Source organism: Pseudopodoces humilis, chromosome 24 (genome assembly GCF_049639895.1).
Source record: "Pseudopodoces humilis isolate 2021_Gansu_Grassland_sample_001 chromosome 24, ASM4963989v1, whole genome shotgun sequence".
In the NCBI taxonomy this organism is placed as follows: Eukaryota; Metazoa; Chordata; class Aves; order Passeriformes; family Paridae; genus Pseudopodoces; species Pseudopodoces humilis.
Genome location: NC_142223.1, coordinates 5,288,900 through 5,309,215, shown reverse-complemented (window position 1 = coordinate 5,309,215; position 20,316 = coordinate 5,288,900). Strand labels below are relative to the sequence as shown.

Genomic DNA, 20,316 nt, shown 5'->3' with positions numbered 1-20,316 from the left:
GGGTGCCGCGCACACACGGTCGCGAACTGCCCCCGAACCGCCGCGGGCGCGGGGCGGCGCTGCCGGCGCGGGTTGCTGGGTCTCCCCCGCTCACGGAGTGGTGCGGGCCGGGCTGGGCCGGGAGCCGTAGACTGATATCCGGTGTTCGAGAGCCGTGGGCTGGTGTCTGGTGTCCGAGGGCCGGGGTCCTTAGGTCTGGGTCTGGTGTCCGAGGGCCGTAGTCTTCGGTCGGGGTCCTCGCGGTTGTTCAAATCATTGAGTTCTTGAGGTTTGAGCCATCTTGAGCACCTCACTGGGGTGTTTACCTACTTCAGGATTGTTTAAATTACTTATTCTCAGAGGTAAGTTAAAATATGAACCACTGACACGGCTCCTGCCCGGGTGTGGTGGCGAGTGAGCTTTTGACATGTTCTTTAAAAGAATGATTTACACTTTGGAAATACAGCAGCATTAATAATTCCATCATATTAGTGTCAGTAATTACCCTGGTGGGAGCACCTCTATCTGTGCTGCCTCTGTGGGATATCTGGTTCGGGCGGTTTCAGGTAACCAAAGCCAGAGACATTCTCAGTGAACTTTCAGCTTGGTGTATATTCGCATACATTTATAAATTTTAAGCAAGTTGGTGGTATTATGATTAAAACCCTTTTTGTGAATTCAGATGACTTGCTGCAATGTTAAGTCCTGTGGATTTGGGGCTGGAGCACACATTATAATAGTGAAGGTTTCCAAGTTTCGATCCAAAAGGAACCTGTTTTAAATGGCTTTTCAGAAATAAGCCTGTACTATCCTGACAAAAGGATTTCACCACTAGTTACTAATTAAAGGTTATTACAGCAGAAATCATGTACCTGTAATGCTGACCATTTATAATGTCGCGTTCTGAACAACTCTGGCTTCAGCAGCAACTGCAGCTCTAGAGGTTCTGTATGAGCTTCTCTAATTGTTATAAATATGCACAAAGTCACTTCATGAAAAATCCTTAGATGATATTTCAGTGATTTACATAGTGAAAGTCTGTGTTCATAAAGTGAATCAGTTTGAATATTCTGTTCTGCAGCAGAATCTTGTGAGCCTGTCTGTTTGATATCAAGTGTTCAGGTACCAGATTTAGAGTGCCCAGAGAAGATGAGGCTGAACCGTCCCTGGAAGTGTCCAAGGCCAGGTCAGACATGGCTTGGAGCAACCTGGGATAGTGGGAGGTGCCCCTGCCATGGCAGGGGGTGGAACTGGGTGAGCTTTCAGTTCCCTTCCAACCCAGGCCATTCTATGAATCTATGATTTTAGCTCTAAATTGGAAATTAACTGGGTTTCCTTTCTGTTCCTTGTATTGCTTTGACAAAGTCAAGGACCAGTGCAGCTGGATCCACAGCAAAGCAGATCCTTGTTCCCTCACTCTTGGCACTAGGCCTCAATGATGTGCTAGAGAAACCCAGCTATTCAAAGATTCACAGGGATTCAGTTATTAAAATACTGAGACATCATCCACACTAAAATACACCCTGATCTGTACACAGAGACAGATGCATTCTCAGATTTATTTAGTTGAAAACGTTCCTTAATTGTAAGCAATATTTCTGTAATTGTTATTGTTGCTACGAGAGTAAGGTCCAGGTTTTGATCCCAGGCACACAAGCACATGCTGCTAATCTGAGCATTTATTTCCACTGGCACACACAGTATAGAGTATAAATTACTCACAGTGACCAGTTCATTGCCCGACATTCATGCTCTAGGTCCTCAGTCTTGAGAAATACATGGACATTCTTAGCTCTGTAAATGGTGGAATCTTGATTTTATGGCATCTATTCATATTACATAAAACAAATTACATACAGACACTTGCAGGATTAAAGCTACAAGATGTAGGCTAAAAATATGCAGTGATTAACTGTATAGCTCTCTCTGCAGATCTGGAATAGTTATAACCATTTTAACTCTGAACCTGCCAGTTCCCACACTCCTTGAGTTGGGACGCAAAAGATCCAAGCACGGATTTTCCCCTCAAGAAAACACTCAGAAGAACACCTGGAAATATCACTGATTGCCAGTTTCTTGTGATATTTTCATTCGGGGTATTTTTTCAGTCCCAGTTTACAACTGTTTGAATTATTTTCATAACAACAACATCAAAAAAGGTCATGATTTTGTGTCAGGTGAATAATGTGTTTTTAGGGAAAGACAATGTAGATTTTTCTCTCTCATATAGATAGGAGAAGGGAGAAGATATGTGCAGTTCCTCTGAAGGAAATTATGGCTCCCCAGCCAAGTTCCTGTCTCCCAATCTACAGTGTACGTCTATCAACTTAAAGCCAGTGAATCTTTAAGATTTAAGCTCCAGGAAATGTACAAAAAAGGCTTTGGTTGATGTAGTTCTTCCAGATTTTGTGGGCTCTGGACCCCAGCGATCCATCTCAGAGAAACTGGGAAATGGAGTGAACAGATCCAAATTAAATCCCTGCTGTTTTGCTCCCATGAGGTTAAATTCAGAGGCATTTCTGTGAAGTTTCTGCAGTACCACCTCAGGATCAGCTGGAAACGCAGCAGAGCTGGCCAGTTCACTCTGCTATATGGCTGCATACTGTGCTTCCACAGGCAGTAGGCGTTTCCCTTCCGAACGTTTCCAAGGTGACAGGAACTCATATATAGAGCTTTCTGGCGTTTAGGCAGGAAGACATGCCAATAATGGAATATGCATTTTGGCAGAGTGGTTCATATCAATTACATAGCATGACTGGTCTGCCCCTGTTGTTTGATAGGGATTGATGTTGGCCTGTAAACAATGGCAAACATTGATTTGTTGGACTGTAAATAATGGCAAACATTGATGAGCATTTTCCTAATGACTCATCCTTACAGATGTATGGACAAAAAGTGAGAGGGGCATTTGCTGTCAGAGCACTTAGTGGAGGAATGGCCTGGGGTGGCACCAGCTGGGAGTGCACACCTGAGAGCAACACAGCTGGGGTAAAACTATCATCCTGGTCCTGGAATTAGCCCTGGTTTGGGGTAAAATTGGGGAAATTAATCCTAAATCTGTTGCATAAAGAAAAGAAAAGGAGGGCAAAGTGTCTGCCTGCAGTGTGTTTCATGATTATAAAAAAATTTGTGCAGAGTGAGGGAGGAACTAGATGTTCTACAGAACATTTAGAAACAGATAAAAACTATATTTCTAGCACCTAAGGTGAAAGGGAAATTAATATTGTGGTTATCCAGATACTGATTAAATACAGACACATTTTTGTTGGGGCTGGGGGATGCTCATACAGTGCAAGTACACTACAACCTCTGAAACGAGCTAAATATTCCCACCATGCAATTGCTAATGATATTCCCAAATCTCATTTACAAAAATAGACATATGTGTGTAATTTATATATCTAGAGACATTTGGCGATGTTGCCACAACAGTCTTTCATGAGCTGCTTAGGTGGAATCATGGGAGGGTGAGACTAATTATCCCTGTGGTACATTTTTTGCCTCTAAAAATTATATCTGACAATATGACATCTTTATTTTGCTGGCAGTAAAACCACCTGTTCTATTTAGAAAATGATCTATTAAGAATACCAGATAATGCAGTGCAATTGTAAAATAAATTGAAATAATGTCCTTTTGATACAGTCTCAAAATCCTGAGTAATAAATTACTGAAAACTTGGTTTTGGCCCAAATCACTGAGCATGCTTCTCCTCAATCCCATCAAATTACACCATCCAATAAATGATTGTATGGTAGCAGTTACAGAGGTATGGATGACTGTGATCAGGGAAAATTCATACCTGTTATATGTTCGAGAAGAAAAATACTTGACAGATACAGAAATGTGGGTTTCTGGCTTCAACGTAGTAAAATATACTTCAAAGTTGTGACCTTTATTACTGCTTGAGTAGGGTACATACTTAAAGAATTAGTTGATATAGTAGTAGTAACAACTAATGATTTAAAAAATAGTAATGATTAAATGTCATTGTAAAATTGTCCAGATGTGGGTAGAGCCCATGATCATTTGACCTGGCATGGACAGATACTGCAGAAACACTGATTTAAGGACCACTGTGTTCCTTTCACAGATCTACTACAACTTTACTACAGCAAAGATCAAATTTTGCCCCAACCTGTGTAACTCTGACCTGACAGCCTGGTCCTGCTGGAGCTGCAGTGATCCCACGCAGTCCCTGAGGATCCTGCTTGCTGAGCCCACGTGCAAGGTCAGAGCATGGGATGGATATTTCCATTAAAGCTGGTGCCTGCAGCCATAGGGATTGAGGAGAAGCAGCAGTTTGAGTGAAAAAAAGACTTAGCAAACATTGAGTATCATGGGCCATATTTTTAAGACTATTTGACAGTTCCCAGCCAGTAGCTAAAGGAAAGCTTTAATTATTTTCAAGAGGATTAGATGAAAAAGATTTGGAGAGCTTATTTATTTTTGTTTTGTTTTGATGTTTTAATGGCAATTGTAATAGTTCCTTAATCTATGTTTTAGCAATTTCGATCTGTCATTGACTGTAATGAGTTTGGGATATTTAGCTAGAATTGTAGGAAATTAAATGTATTGTTGATTTTTATTATTTTATCTCCTCTCTTCCCTTTGAGAATAGGAGTTATTTATTTTGAGTGGGTTGTGTATATATATATATATATATATATATATATATATATATGTACCAGTCTATTTTAAAGACATTGTGTGTAAAACCAACTAAATCCAAGACGGAATGACCAAACATTTATCCTTCTTTAAAATAAGAGGATATAATCCCCCTTGTAGATGTAATTGTAAGATTTAAATGATAAGATGTAAATGTAATTTATTTATCTGAGAGAACTTTTACATGTCTTTTAGGATTGTCATTGTATTTTTACTTGTGTCAGTGGTCACTTTTTCAGCAAGGTCTGTCCTTTCAGAGCATGTGTTACCATGTGTGTGCTTCTATCAGCACACAAATACACACATCATACACTTATATGTGTCATTCACACAATCCCAGTGTACAAAGTGCCTCTGTGGATTTTTTGGCTATTTTTACAGATACATGCCAAAGACATAGAAAACTGTTCTTTTTTACTAGTAAATTAGCCAGAGGAGAACACCAAGGAATTCTCAGCATTGATATGTAGTCCACTGGACCATCAGCCTTAAGAGTAGGAAAAATATGAAAAAATCTCAACTGAAAATATCCCAAAAGGTGTGAATGTGTTCTTTATATGGGGAAATAAAATCATTCTGTTCTGTGTGTCACCAGGTAAATTCTATTTAAAATCTTTTATTTTACTTCCTAAAAAAAAATAATAAAAATAAAATTAATGCAATAGTCTTATTCCTTGAGTTGCAGGATCGCCATTGAAATGGGCAGCGGGAGGAAAAGATCAGAAAGAAAACAACCCTGTACTTGTTGTATTACATTTGTGTGTTTATTGTGTACATCTGTTTTCCTGGACCTCACGGAGTTGTTATTTTCATCACCCACTACCCTTCAGTAGCCATTTGAAATGTTGGGACTAAATAACTGTACAGAACTAAGAAGACAAAAATATTGGTCCAACTTTATCCCAGGTGTCTCCTTTCATTAGCTTAAGTTACCTGCACAATCATTTTTGTTTTATGATATAATTTCTTGAAAATGTCTCCTTCACACAGTTTCCTTTGTGGGTTGGTTTTAAAATTGTCATTCGAGATTGAACAGCACCAAAAAGCCGAGGAGGCGGAGAAGGAGAGAAGGAAAGAGCGAATATGGAGGAGAACGAGTTTGACCTGCAAGTCAAGATGAACCCTTGGTCCCGAGGAGCCGCTTGGCCGGGTCCCCGCTGGCTCCATGCCGGGAGCCGCGGTGCCTGGGAGCCGGCGGAGGTCCCGGGAGCCCGCGAGGCAGAAGAGATGGAAGCTGGACGATGGCAGCCCAAGCAGCCCGGGATGGAGCAGTGAACTGCTCTGAGCGTTTCACTGTAGAGAAGCCCCTCAGGAGCCCGAGAGCGGCGAGACAGAAGTTAGCATTGCGGGCTCTGCCCCTCTCGGTGGTACCGCCGGGCCGGGACAGCTCGCAGACAGCGGAGAGGCGGCATTTCCCTCGGCACGCTGCCGGCTCCATGGCTGGTGCGCTCGGAGCGATGCTGGAAGCCGGGCTGCAGCTGCGGTGCCCGGGTGCCGCCGGGATTTGCTGGGAGCTCGGGGGGGCGGAGGGGGGCGGCGGCGACGGTGGTGCCTGCAATTCACATGCCCCGTACGGAGCGGGTACAGTAGCTCCGCGTCCCCGAGCGCCCGAGGACCGGCCGCCCCTGCCCTCGGCTCGGGCTGCAGCTCCTCCTGCTCCTCCCCGGCACGATGCGCGCAGGACATTAGTGGCTCCGGAGCACTTTGAGTTGCTCCCACCCCGCTCCGTGGGATTAATCTATCCTTTTGAAGGTTATTTTCGGCAAGCAGCCTCGCAGGCGGGCAGAGCGGCCGGAGGAAGAGCTCGCGGCAGGGGAGGGATGCGGGAGCAGGGCAGCGGAGCCGGGCGGGACTGAGCCACCCGGAGAGGAGAGAGGAGAGGAGAGCTGCCCTGCTCCCTGCTCCCGTGCCGGGCTGCCTGCATGGCTCCCGGGCACTGTGGAGATTGTGGGGGCTGCTGCTGCTGAGCAACCATCCATCGCTTTAAACTCAGCCTCAACTTAGCACAGCAGGCAAGAATGGCAAAGCCACTGGAGCTTTGGAACTGCCAGGAGAGCCAGGGAACCTGGGTTCTGGTCGCTGCTGTCTAATAAATGGGAGTAAAATGGAATTTCTCACCTGGGTTTTTCCTGCCTTGATTCTACTGTGCACCCAACAGCACAGGTGTATCAGGTAAGAAAACATCTTATCATTCTTTCTTAGACTGGCCTCAGGCAGCTGTTCTCTCAGTGCAGCTGTAATGAGTGATGCCAGCTCTGGCTGGGGCTCCCACTTTTGTCCAGGGATGCTTTCTGCACTTACAGACCATGACTGCTTTGAGTGAGTGTCCAGGAAAAAAAGAGCCCTTGACTGAAGAGTTTCCTTAATGTTCCTCATCTATTTCAGTTTTTTCTTTTTTCATTTCCTAGCTAAGAATGCACTTCTGCCAGTTGAGCAGCAGTTTCTTGGTTTAGTCAAGGGCTTTTTAACAGGATGCTCTGGAAGCCTTTTCCAGAGGGCACTTGCTTTAAATGGGGGCAATCACTTTTTTTAAGGTACTGCAATATCCCAGCTCAGCCTCAGCCCCTCCAGCAGCTCTGTAGAGGCCTGCTTAAACATGAAACTCTTCCATAAACCCCAGCAAAACCAGTGGGGTACAAGCTGAATAGCTTTGCTTAAGGCCTCTGTAGGAACCATTAAAACCCCAAAATACAACTGTCCCTTTATAATGAGTTCATTAAGTCTCCTGAACTTGGGTTGGCAGGAAGAGATCTTAGAGGGGAAAACGTTCGGAAAATGCAAACCATTTCTTAAAATAATAAAATTTAAAGAAATATACGTATTTGCAGCTCTCAGTCACATTCCCTCCAAAGGTGTTAGCTAGGCAACCAGCGACAGTCTCGGTATATTCTTATTCTCTCCAGATCTGGAGGCTGGATTTGGAGAAAGCTTGCCATGATTACGCAATGAAAATAGAGGGGGGAGTAAAAAGAACTTGCTGCATGTAAAAACATGCCTACGCCACCCCCCCCCCCCCCCCCCCCAGCAGGAGTGGTTGTGGCATTAATGGGGTCTTGCATCTTCTGCTTCATAGACATCCTTAAAAACTTCAGAGGAGTGGAAGAGGCAAAGTGGGAACTGTAGTAAAACATAATATTGTTGTTACAGGTTTTGGAATTAATCAGGGAGATCTGATTTTTTCTTCACTGGGAAGGAAAAAAATCCTGCTCAGAGAAAGTGTCAAGTCAACTGCTCTTAGTCAGGATTGACAGCATGATTTATCCTCTGACCTTGAATCTGCTATCCAGGGTCAGATCCTGACATCCTCAGACTCTGAAGCAGTCCAGTGTTACAGTGAAGGCAGAGGAAATACCGCTTATTACCTAAGGGCACCCAGATCTTGCCCATCATTTCAACGCTACCATTGAAGCTGTGGGTTGAAAAGTGCTGTTTGAGTACATAAGACCAAAAAAAGAGAGAATTTTAAGGAAGAGTCAGTCTTCTCAGCCTTTGTCTCCAAGGTCTGCTCCTACACACAGCAACTGCCAGGATATGTGTTTGTTGGATACATTATTTATTTTATTATTAATTCCCTAACTGATTTTCTTTCTCTAGTTACACAATAATGATGAATTGTTTGGTAGGAATACATCCACTCATGGCAGACTCAGGCAAGGCAAATTCTAACTTCTGAAATTCCAACTGTTCAGGTTGTAGTTTTCCAATTATTCCAAAGTGTCAGACCTTCCATGGTCCAGGAAAGCTGCTCTGTTTGGATTCAGGATTTAGGGTGGCTATGGCAGGACACTGTTTAATCTTGTAAAAAGGGAGTAACCTTGCTTGCATGTGTACTTTGGATTAGTTAAACAGAACTAAAGTGGAATTTTATCCTTGCATTAGTAAAAATATTTTTGATATGAGATGCTTTTATGACTAGCAGCATATTTATGGGCAAAACTTCCAATGGCTTAATTTTAAAGCTCTGATTTTGTTTTCTAAATACAGTGTGATTCAGAATTTTGATGATAGAGGCCATCCAACACACCTAAATTCTCTACTCCTGAGTTCTGTGCTCTGTATATTGGGAAAAAAAAAAATCAAAAAGGAACAGCATTTTGGTGATTTTGAAATGCACCAGTAAGACAAAAGGGACAAAAGATTTCCCAAAAGCAAAACTACCAGTGAAAATAATGCTATGGTTTGGCAGAGGAGGGAAGTGGGGGATATATGCAGGCGGCTTCCTCAGAGCATTTCTGCATAACCTTCCAGGGTGCTTTAGCTGTGTGTAAAGCAATTTCTCTGTCATGTATGTTATTTCACTGAAATGAATGAGCCAAATTCAACCTATGTCAGCACATTTTTGTCAGGTAAACATTTTTTTAAAATAGGGGGTTTTGGTCTGCTCAAGACAGTGATAAGTGGCAAGGAATTTGGCATTTAAATGATTGACAGGTCTTTGGGACAAAGACTATGGCTTCCACTTTTGTCAGGGTTTGAGATGCCATGGATGGTTCAATAATAAATGTGCCACAGTGAATGAGATCATCTCTAGAAAGACACTTGGGGAAATATTTCTTCATTTGTGTGGGGAAAGAGCATTTCTGAAAGGTGTTTTGGGGTATGTGTCTGTACTTTGTAATTCCTCACTGAAAGAGAGTGATTATTTTAATAATCTAATTAATACTCTAATTAAAATAGGTGTATATTTTATATTTAAGTTTCTACACTGTTAAGTGACTTTCATACTCTTGCATTTAATTGTCATTCTGCTGTGTGTCTCCCTAAGCCTTTTACTTCTATTAGTAGAAACAGAGCAGCTTTAACATGTGAATGTATGCAAAGAGTGGTCCATTTTCTGTAGCTTAAAACTGCCAGAGAGGCTTTGATGTTTAAAGGTTGCCATGAATTAAGCCTAATGCTTTTTCAATTACATTTCAAAATACAAAACGTATTTACAGTGAGCTTCCCTTAGAGTCAGAAATGGCAGATGGGAAGGATATACATACTGTTCTGGATAATCCTGGAGTTTGGCAGAGGTCAGATTGTTCACTGACCTTGTAGGATATTTCTTGTCTTTTTCCCAAGGAAAAGTTTTCTTCAGTGGTGATGACATCAGGGACATCTGTCCCAAATACTTATCAAAATTAAATGTACTGGTCCCAGTCCTCCAGTCAAACTGGTTTTTCTATCTACCAGGTTAAAAGATTCCTATAACAATGATGTTACAGTCCTCAAGGTTAGAAGATCTAAAGAAGAAACAGAAGATGCAAAAAGTGATTTTCTACATCTTACTGCTTTATGAATTTTTCAGAAGATCAGTGCATCGTCCTGACCATTGTGGCCTCAAATCAGTGTCCCACTAGGCACTGACTTAGATTCTGAGCTTTTTTTGCACTGATCCCAGAGATTTTGGCACTGCTGTGTACTAATACTATCCCTTGCTCAGTGCTGTTGTGCTCTCATTCACATGGAACTTACAGATTGCCTCTTTCCTTGGTGTGATTTAAATAATAGATATTTTCTAGTAATATTGATAAACTTCTAGCAAATGTTTTCAAGCAGCATTCTGAAAGAGAGCAAAGACAGGCTAATGCCTCATTTGTCTGACAAGCCCTTTAAGGATGTGCTGTCCAAGTTGATTGATGCTTCTCCCCCAGATCACTCCACATTAGTACGATGTCCTGGTCCTTCAGCAGCTGGGAGGGAGATGTCAGGTTGGGTAGGAAGGATTTTGGGATGTGTGTACTTTTTATTCTAGAACTGCTAGTACTTAGCTCTGAGACATTTCTTTGCTCTGTCATGTGACATTCATTGCTTGGAGTTGCTTTCCCTAACCTGTGTCAATATTAGGGGAAGAGGAACTTCACAGGTTTGTGCAGTTTATCAATGGGGATTTCCTTTCTCTTTGTCTGTGCAGGAGAATTCACTATTGCTTTCATATTTAGACATGTTTAGACAGCAATAATCTATTTTCAATGAGCTCAGCTGAAGTTCTCCCAATGCTCCAGATATGGACAGATGCAAATATATTCTCAAAAATATCAGCTTGAAATGAGATGTGGACAGAGTGTGGATCATCCTCTTCAGCTTTAGATTTGGCAATGACTTCCAGAGGGATAGAACTCCCCAGGACTGTTGCCTTTCAGCCAGCAAGACCCTCCACATTGTCCTGGTACAAACTGAGAAGTTTTTCAGGAGCTCTTTTACCCCTCAGATTTGACAAATCAATACCTTGGTTTTACAAAGTCCTTTTTCTTACTGAAACAAGCTTTACAGCAGCTTACATTGGGAAGTGAAGTTGCTGAATCAACTAATAGTTGCCTTTCTTTTCATCCTTACTGCTTACACTATGAAAAGTTAATCCCTTCCAATGCATCTTCTCTATGCTGGTCTTCCTTTTCAGGTGCAATAATTAGTAATATTTTAGGCCATATATAATCCCAACTGCTTATCAAGGCTGAAGGAAGTTCTCTCACCATCCTTCATGTAACTTTAAGAAAACACTAGATGTGATGTGCAGAAGTCTAGAGGAATGACTCAAAGAAGTTATTACCACTTGGTAAATAGAGCCATAAATTATTTCAGCTGTAATATTTTAATAACCCCCACAGTTAGCTCCACTAACTCCAGCACATTTGTTACACTGATGATCTGACCCTAAGGCTTTATTAATAATAGAAACAAGATTTATTTTAATTGTGTCATGGATATTTAAGTAAAACTCCCTCTAGATTGTAATCTGCTTAAAACACATGGCAGGCTATAGCCCTCAGTCTTTAACCTGACTCTCATCATTTTGACTTCCTTTGAGCTCCACGGCTTTCCTTAATGCCATTAAAATAGAATCCTGACACAGGAGAACAGCTGCACTCCTAGTGTTTTGTCAAAACATGATTAGGCACATGAGATACATCACTCCAGTGCTGTCACCTTCTGACTTGAATTGTGTTTCCAAACACTTTACTGAACTGTAGCTGTTTTAGCAACAGAAGCTGAAAAGCATCACCTTCTATTGAGAAAGCAAAGAGATTTTAAGCAGATATATTTTTCAAGTGTATTGTAACTATTTATTCTAATTAGGAAAAGACATAGGGTACCATTCTTTACATAAAAGTATATCTGACATTTTACTGATTAGAAACACTTTTCCATATCTATGGCTGAGACTTGTGAGTTACAAATAAGTATGTTTTTAAACAAACATTATAAAGCTATAATTTCATGAAAGTAAATAATGATGGTTGGATGATTGAAAGACCAGCAATCTGATAGAAAGAAGTGTTGCTATAGTTGATGAGACCCAATAAAAAAGGAAAAAAACCTCTGTTGACATCTGTTATAAATCTTCAAAGCCCTTGTCTAAATCAATTATGTTATTCCAATTTATGCAGTTGAAAACACATCTTGGAGTGTTCCAAGATGCCTCCTCAGAAGAGACAGAGGAATTTGAGAAGTATCTGGGATAGTAATTGGAGATGAACATACAGCAGTGTGCTGTATTAGAAATGCTGCATTAGAAATGCAGTTTAACATAATATTTTGCTGGGAATTAATGAAGTTGCACTTGGAGCAATGTCCCTGTGCTAGGAGGTCACAGAAGCTTTGACAGCTCTGCTAATGCAAGTCTTCAGTTTCTCTGCTGCTCAAAACTTATATTTACACGTTGTAATCCCAGAACTCCTTCCTTATATAATTGAGTCCAGACAAGAATTTTAAGACCAGGGCAATCAAAGGTTTTTCTTTCAGTCTCCTGTGAGTAGAGCTGGTTATTGTAGGATACTCTGTTCCTGTACTGGCAATAACTGCTTGTGCTGAGCTGAATGCCCAGGCTGGCATATTTTGGAGAGAAAAACCATGTGCTTTATGTGGGTCAATGTCACATGAACACTCTAAGAAAGTTATGTAAGTACCAAGGCAGAAGGTGTTTATGGTGTATTACTCTGCAGCCTTCCATGGATATTTAACCATTTATCTTCTGTTACAAGTCATAGGTACCTCTCAAATGCCATTTTTATATCTGGGCTCAGTGCAAGATGCTAAACCAGTGCTCAGGCAGCTTTGATCCACTACTTGCATTCAGTCACAGGCCCTCTCAAACCACTGGTAGTTCTTCTTTTTGCAAATGGTGGTGGCAGACGTTATCCCAGCCCCTCATTTATTTCCTCCTGCCCTGTCAATCACAGTGCAGTGAGAAGAACGATGTGAGCTGGCACAGATCTTCAATTGGGGCCTGCCAGGTTTAACAGATAATGAAGACAACACAACCTTGCCTTTGCTTGTGAGAGATGGTAGAATATCCACATCACTGCTTGTGCCAGGGCTGAGGGGCTGGCAGCTGCCAGGGGCTGGCAAATGCCAACCAGACCCTGGGCTAGTCTTCAAGGAGCATCACTGGCCAGGCAAGAAGAGGCATCTGAGGGGGATGCTGATTGCTGGGAGGGGCTGTACCACGAGCACAAATCCCACAGTAACACATCTCCCAGCCAAAACTTGCTGCCTGCTATCCAGATTCCAGATATGCACTTTTTCCTGTTTTTCTGTCACATTTAACAGTGCACCAGCCTCCTTGATCTCAGCTGTTCCATAGTAAGAAGCTGCCACAGCTGAATTTCAACATTCACAGATGCATTTTAGGCAGTTTACAAAGTATCTTTGTTTCCTTCATGCTTTTTCTAAGTTTCTAAATCTATTTTTCCTACTTTTTTTTAAAAAGAAAGAAAGAAACTTTAAAAAGTATGTGCTTGTACTTAAAGATGCCATAGTCTTGCCTGAAATTTATTTTGATTTAAACAGAAATACCTGGAATGGTTTTCCTACCTATAAAAATCTCTAATATAGCTGATTCTACTGCAGGTGGTCTCTGGTGTAAAATAAGTCAATAACTTTCATTTTCTATCATATTTCTGTTTGTAAACATGGAAAATTTTAAGATACTTATTCTCTTTACCCAGAGCTATGAGTGACATCGGAGATTACATAGGTTCCAACATTGAAATCTCCTGGTTGCCCAACCTGGATGATTTGATGAAAGGGTATGCACGAAATTTCAGGCCTGGGATTGGAGGTGAGACTTGGAGAATAATATCTCTTTGGTTCTTACAATCCTTCTGATGTTTATGTGAAATTCATTCTTTAAATCATTAAAAAGTTGTGATTATCTTTTACTTGGATGCTGAAAAAATAGCAATCAATAATATACTTTATTTTGACAAGAAACAGACTGTTCAACAGCAACACAGGCTTCTGATGCAGTTCTTAAATTTTTGACTTCAAAGTTGAAGGAATTTTGTATTTCATTAAATGATGATCTGCATCTGCTTGAAGTCATGCTGTCTTAAACTAGATGATCTGATTTCCAGAAAGGATTCTATAATTTTCAGTAGTTGTGATTTTATCTTGTGTCCCTTATCACTGTAGTGAGGTGTGCTGTTGGAAATTGAGGGCACAATCAGGAAACTATTTAAAATTCTTGCTTCAAGAATGTACTTTATAAAGGAAAACACTTCAGTGAACTCACTCTGTATGAAAGAATTAGCAGTCTGGGATCATTGATATTTTAATGGGTACTATGATGATATAAATCATCCCATTCAAACGTTTTTTTTCTCAGGTCCTCCTGTTAATGTTGCTCTGGCAATTGAAGTAGCCAGCATTGACCACATCTCAGAAGTGAATATGGTACAGTATCAGATTTTTTTGTTTCGCTTTAAAAAAAGCAAAGGTTCAAAACTACAAGTTGTATTTCTTGAGTTATATGAATTGATTTTCTTCATCAAGACCTGTGCAACTCTTGCAATGTGTTATGTATAGCATTGATATTAAATCACTTTTTAATATCTTGTCCTTATCCATAGTAGGTGCATATGACTGAAATTCAAATGCTCGGGCAGTTCACTGGTTGACTAAGTATAAAAATATGTATTTGCACTTAAAGCAAATAATGTATTTCTAGGCTAAGACATTGATTTTTGGCTAAGTTCCAAGACTTATCATTGTCAGCATCACTTCTTAATTAGGACTTCTCTTGTCACAGGAATACACCATGACAGTATTTTTGCACCAGAGCTGGCGAGATGATCGTCTGTCTTACAACCACACCAACGAAACTCTGGGCTTGGACAGCAGGTTTGTGGACAAGCTCTGGTTGCCAGATACTTTCATAGTCAATGCCAAGTCTGCCTGGTTCCATGATGTGACTGTGGAAAACAAACTTATCAGGCTCCAGCCAGATGGAGTAATTTTATACAGCATCAGGTGGGTATCAAACAGTACAGGTATACTCTGTTGTGTGTTAACTTTTTGAACATTCTATAATCACTCAGTATTCCTAGGACAATTTCCTAAAGTAATTATTAGTTAAAAATTGAAGAAAAACTCCTATCCCCCATCCTTTTCTTTATAAGGAGAAGTCAGGAAGGTCTTTTTGGCAGCACTAACACTGCACAGTCACTAATCACATCCAGAATGCCCTCAGTGGGAGAAAAGCCTCTCATGGCTTTGGTCACCAGGCAAGGAGGTGCTGAATATAAAGCAGATTTTATTCTCCACTCTCTCACTATTTTCCAGGGGAGTTGTGAGCCTTATTTGAGCTCAGCTTCCCCATCTTTCACACAGACAAAGCAGTATTTCTCACTTTGGAAGAGGGCTGTGGCTGGCACTCAGTAACTATATTGACAGTTAATTTTGTAATATTCTGAGAAATAATGAATGTGTACCTTTGAAACAGTAAGTCCAAAGTACCCCTTAAGGTATTGGTAGTGATCTTGGGGACAGAAAGGGAGGAGATGGAATGAGAAAATTCCTTTTTATCATCAGTAGCTGCAGAATCCTCTGACGTTAGACGAGTCATTTGACCTTTTTTCAATTCCCTCTGCCTCTGGGTTTCCCACAGACTCCAGCAGCAGCCAGCAGGACTTTAGAAACAGTTTCCTTTGTTAGTATTAAGGTTTCAAAGTTTTCCACTTAGTCTTTTGAGTTCTGAGGAAAAGGCTCTGTCTGAGTGTAACTAACTGGTGTTCACATTGCTCCAAACAGGATTACCTCAACAGTGGCCTGTGACATGGACCTTTCCAAGTATCCAATGGATGAGCAGGAATGCATGCTGGATTTGGAAAGCTGTAAGGACAGAGTACTCCTGTGTTTTTGTGTAAAGTCTGCATACATGGTACTGAGCTAGATGGACTTGGCTAGGATGATCCTGCTTTAATCAGTGGAATGTAAGGGGTGCCTTGGGGTTTAGAGTGAACAAAAATATCTTCATTCCCTGTGTTGGGCATTAGACTGTGGACTTTTCAATACCAGTTCAACTCTGGTCCAATCCAAATCTCTAGGATTTAATTTAGGGATGATGAACAATGTATAGTCCCGCTGACAAATGTCTGGAACTTTGTGTTTCATATGAAACCTTGTGCAGTCTTGGCAGTCACTGGCATTACTGAGGTTTGTATCATCCAGTGAGAACAAGTAGAAAAGCCCACAGGCAAAATGTGATGTGCTATTTTTAATTTATAAGAAAATAGGAAAAAGCAAGAATTCCTTGCTTTTAATGAATGCCATTGTGACTAACCTTCACATGGCTTTATAACTTGCCCTGGCATTCATATATCTGTTACACAGAAATCCATCAGAATACTGCATGGATATGCTTAATTCATTTGTATTCACAAAAAAGGGTGAAGAATGGATTTATATTTTATCCAAATTGTGTTTAATCTATGATCAGCATGTAATTCCCATGAGCATTAATACTTCTGGATGAAAATTATCACTTACACAAGCAGGGACCACCCAGTCAGGGAAAATTAATCTGGTTTTTAGCTCAGGGAAAATTGATCTGGTTTTTAGATCAAAGAGCCTGCAGATCCTGAGGGTTCCAGAGACCTGGGAATAACAGATCCTGAGCAGATCACTTGTCCTGTTGGTGCAAGTTTCTCATTTTCTTTTTTGTCACTGACTTTGTTTTCTAGGCTGTTAACCACAATACCATTTTATCCTATCAAAAATAGCAATCTACGGTTTTACTTATATAATCACCAAATGCAGAGGCAGCAGACAGTGCCCCAGCAATTCATTCTTTCTCCCAGCGAGTTCTGCAGGGAGTTTTGGTGGGGTTTGAAGGTTTTAATTGAATTTGAGGGTTTTCATTTCAGTGAAACAAACAGAAATAAAGTCTCTTTAAACAAATGGATGCTTTAGTAGCAAGATGTCAATGAATAGCAAAACTAGGAAAGATTGATTTCCTGTGAATTTGCATATTACATAAACCCTCTAATTCAAATCCTCTCTTTCCGTCATGACCCTGGTACCCTGCACCTCTCCAAAGCAGAGAGAATTATCCAGACTGAATCTCAGCATGTTTGCAACATGTCTGGTGGAAATCAGCATAGCAGAGGAATTAGAGAACTTCTACTATGAATTCTCTAAGCTCTGAATTTCTCCCATGAACTTCATGTTTATTCAGCTTTCTTTTGGCAGATGGCTACTCTTCAGAGGACATTGTCTACCACTGGTCAGAAAACCAGGAGGAGATCCATGGGCTGGATAAGCTGCAGCTTGCTCAATTTACAATTACCAATTACCAGTTCACAACAGAAATTATGAACTTCAAATCTGGTAACAGAATCTTTCTTCAATTCAGGGACAGTATCTGACTTTTTCCCACAGAGAGAAACCTCCTTCATCTATAATAGAAAATCCTTCTTGTTAAGTAACTAATTTAAGAACCTGTCAGCTTTCTGGTAAGAGTCTCCTTCATCTTCCACTTGTAAGAAGTGCCACTGAGCCTCCAGGTAGCCACTGTAGCAGGTTCTGTTCATTAGCTCTCTCTTCTCAACAAAATACTGCATGGAGTAGCCAGACAGCACTTGATAAAAAGCACTTGAGGTATAGCTCAGATTTTCTTGACCTAATTTGTGACTTCAGATCAAGAAAAATTTCCATTAGCCCTGATGTTATGAAGCTTATGACGTACAGTCAGATCAGTCTAATTCTACCCTGTAGAAGTCAGTGGTGTGTATGTCTATCACTGGGCTTATTGCAATGTTTGTACAAGATTGGAGTAATTTCTTTCCTGCTGATTTTTCATCCTCTTTCATGTATTCAGATTCTCATTTATGCTGCACATCTCCTCTAAGCTCTTTTTTGAGTTTGAAATTAACTTGGCCTTTTAAAAAATCTAAATTTAGTATCTGGAGGACTTTCTACAGCAGATGATAAGACAGTACACATTTTGAAGCAATACTGTTATTTGAGAAGACTCATGGTTTTATTTTCAGATCTGGCATTGATATGACCTGAGACAAATCATTTGACCTATTCTTAGCTGATGAAAGCTGCAGTACCTTGTGCAGAGGTTATGAATCATCAATCGAACAGCATTCAAAAAAGCTTTTTGTGACCCTTGTCCAGAAGACATTAAAGAATCTAGCTCTGTGTCATTGTAGAAAATGTAATTTTTAATATCAATTTAACTGTAATTCATGCAGCCAGAATCTCTTCTGCCTGCTCTCTTTTCCAGCAGGTCAGTTTCCCAGGCTCAGTCTCCACTTCCACCTTCGGCGAAATCGAGGCGTTTACATCATCCAGTCTTATGTCCCTTCCATCCTACTGGTGGCCATGTCGTGGGTGTCCTTCTGGATCAGCCAGTCAGCTGTGCCTGCCAGGGTGTCACTAGGTAAAACAGATGGCTTGGGGACTCATGGGGAAGGGAGTGCTCAAGTGGTAATTGTGCTCTCTGATAATCCTCGTTAAGGTGCATTTATGACCACTGTGTTTACATTTGCAGAAGGGAGGGTTCTTTGAAAGATTTCCCTCCTGGTTTCGTTTCTGTCATGTTATCAGAGCAGCTGCCCCAGTAAGGAAAAGCATCTAGGGAGGGCTAAAAGCAGTAATGACTGTGAAAGAAATGAAAGAATTGATTTGAAGGAACTGGACAGTGACAGAAAAAATGTTGCTGCAGCTTATGGGTCTATTTGTCTGACTAAGGGTTGCCAATCCAGATGTAAAAGTGTTTGAGAGTTAATTCTTTGAGTTTTCTTTCTCCCAGTCTAGGACAAAACCAAGGATAACTTGTTCAAAGCTGTCTTAGTCATACAAATGCGGTTTCTTACAAGTTCCCCTGTTGTGAAAATCAGAAGTCACAGTATTAAGGGGCTTTTACTGTGAAAGTAATCCTCAGCCTCATATTAATATATATATTTATGTATATTAGTGCATATATTTCTCTCTTGTGCTACTCTGCAGGTATCACCACTGTTCTTACAATGACCACACTGATGGTCAGTGCCCGATCCTCACTCCCACGAGCCTCTGCCATCAAGGCACTGGATGTTTACTTTTGGATCTGCTACGTGTTTGTCTTTGCTGCACTGGTGGAATACGCCTTTGCACATTTCAATGCCGACTACATGAAAAAGCAGAAGAACAAGATAAAGGCGAGAAGGCAGAGTGCAGAGGTCAGTAAGTGTGATACTGGGAATAACTTTGCCAAAGCAATCACCCTGTTTCATGATCTTTTTCTACAAATTCTTCTCAAGAAGAAAGGCTTTGAGAATGTTCTCAGTAATTTAGAGCATGTAAAGCCAGAATTATATGTGGTAGCACAGAGTCTTCCATCAGCTCTGCCAAAGCTGGGGCTAAATCCCATTCACCACATATGGATCCCATGAGTGTTTCACCATGCTGGTGCCATGGACAGTTTGGATGAATGACACTGGTCTTGCTCTATAAATTGCTATTTATTCTCCTATTTCCTTTGCAGATCAATGTGAAGAATGCCATTGTTCTGTTTTCCCTCTCCATAGCTGGTGTGAACCAGGAACTGGCCATTTCCAACAGGCAGCACCGAATTCCCAGAAGCCTGCCTGGATCATATGGCACAATAGAAATAGAAACTGGGGAGACAAAACAGCAGCAGGGAATGAAACTGGACAAAAAGACTGGCCTGAAGTCCCTCTTTAAGCCCATTGATGCTGACACCATTGACATTTATGCCAGAGCCGTGTTCCCAGCAGCCTTTGCAGCAGTCAATGTTATATACTGGGTTGCATACACAATGTAAAGACAACAAAAAAAGGAAAATTCTTCCCAAGACCTACAAACTGAACAATACCCACAGGCTAAAAAGCCCTCACTGAAACTGAATTGAGGCACCTCTTCTCGAAATATTTTCCAATGAGCTCAAGACACTTCCAAAGTCAAGAAGGTCCTGCTAGGAATTCCTACTTAAAGCAGCAATTTATTGCTGACCTGATTTGATATAGTAAGACTGCACTCTGCCAAACAATTCCAGCTCTTTCTTTCCTGTAATACCATGAGACAACTTTTCATATGTACATATTTGTAGCAAAAGTTTAAATCTTAAATGACCATGGTTTTCCTCCACTTCAAGGATTGATCAGTAATGAAGATTTGGCTTTTCATACTGAGATAATTTTCTTTTTATTTGTGATGAAAGAGCTTATTTCTCACTTTGGCACAACTGGTTTTCTGCATCTGTGGGCTGGTCTAGGTTTAACATTAGTGCTGAAGTTGGAGTTTTTAATCTGAAAAATCTCATGAACAAAGTAAAAGGGAATAGAGGGGAGTGGAGGTTTTTTTCTTAAACTATTATTTGTCTTGGATAAAGTATTGGAAAATTTCAATGCTCTTAGTCTCAGCATGAAATAAAATATACTACATAAAATTTTA

The 20,316-nt window shown here is 40.8% G+C and overlaps 1 protein-coding gene across 2 annotated transcripts; it reads left to right on the top strand.

Moving 5' to 3' along the window:
- The first annotated feature begins 181 nt into the window (after nucleotides 1-181).
- Nucleotides 182-20,316, top strand: GABRD (gamma-aminobutyric acid type A receptor subunit delta). Of its 2 annotated transcripts, none has more exons than XM_005528367.3 (11): nucleotides 182-341; nucleotides 4,073-4,210; nucleotides 5,336-6,822; nucleotides 13,581-13,693; nucleotides 14,240-14,307; nucleotides 14,663-14,883; nucleotides 15,664-15,746; nucleotides 17,104-17,241; nucleotides 18,149-18,301; nucleotides 18,871-19,082; nucleotides 19,388-20,316. In XM_005528367.3, the coding sequence occupies exons 3-11, from the start codon at nucleotides 6,755-6,757 to the stop codon at nucleotides 19,685-19,687; spliced, it is 1,356 nt and encodes a 451-aa protein (XP_005528424.1). In that variant the 5' UTR covers nucleotides 182-341; nucleotides 4,073-4,210; nucleotides 5,336-6,754; the 3' UTR covers nucleotides 19,688-20,316. The 2 variants fall into 2 exon arrangements, with proteins under 2 accessions (XP_005528424.1, XP_005528423.1); XM_005528366.3 differs by having other exon boundaries at nucleotides 18,146-18,301.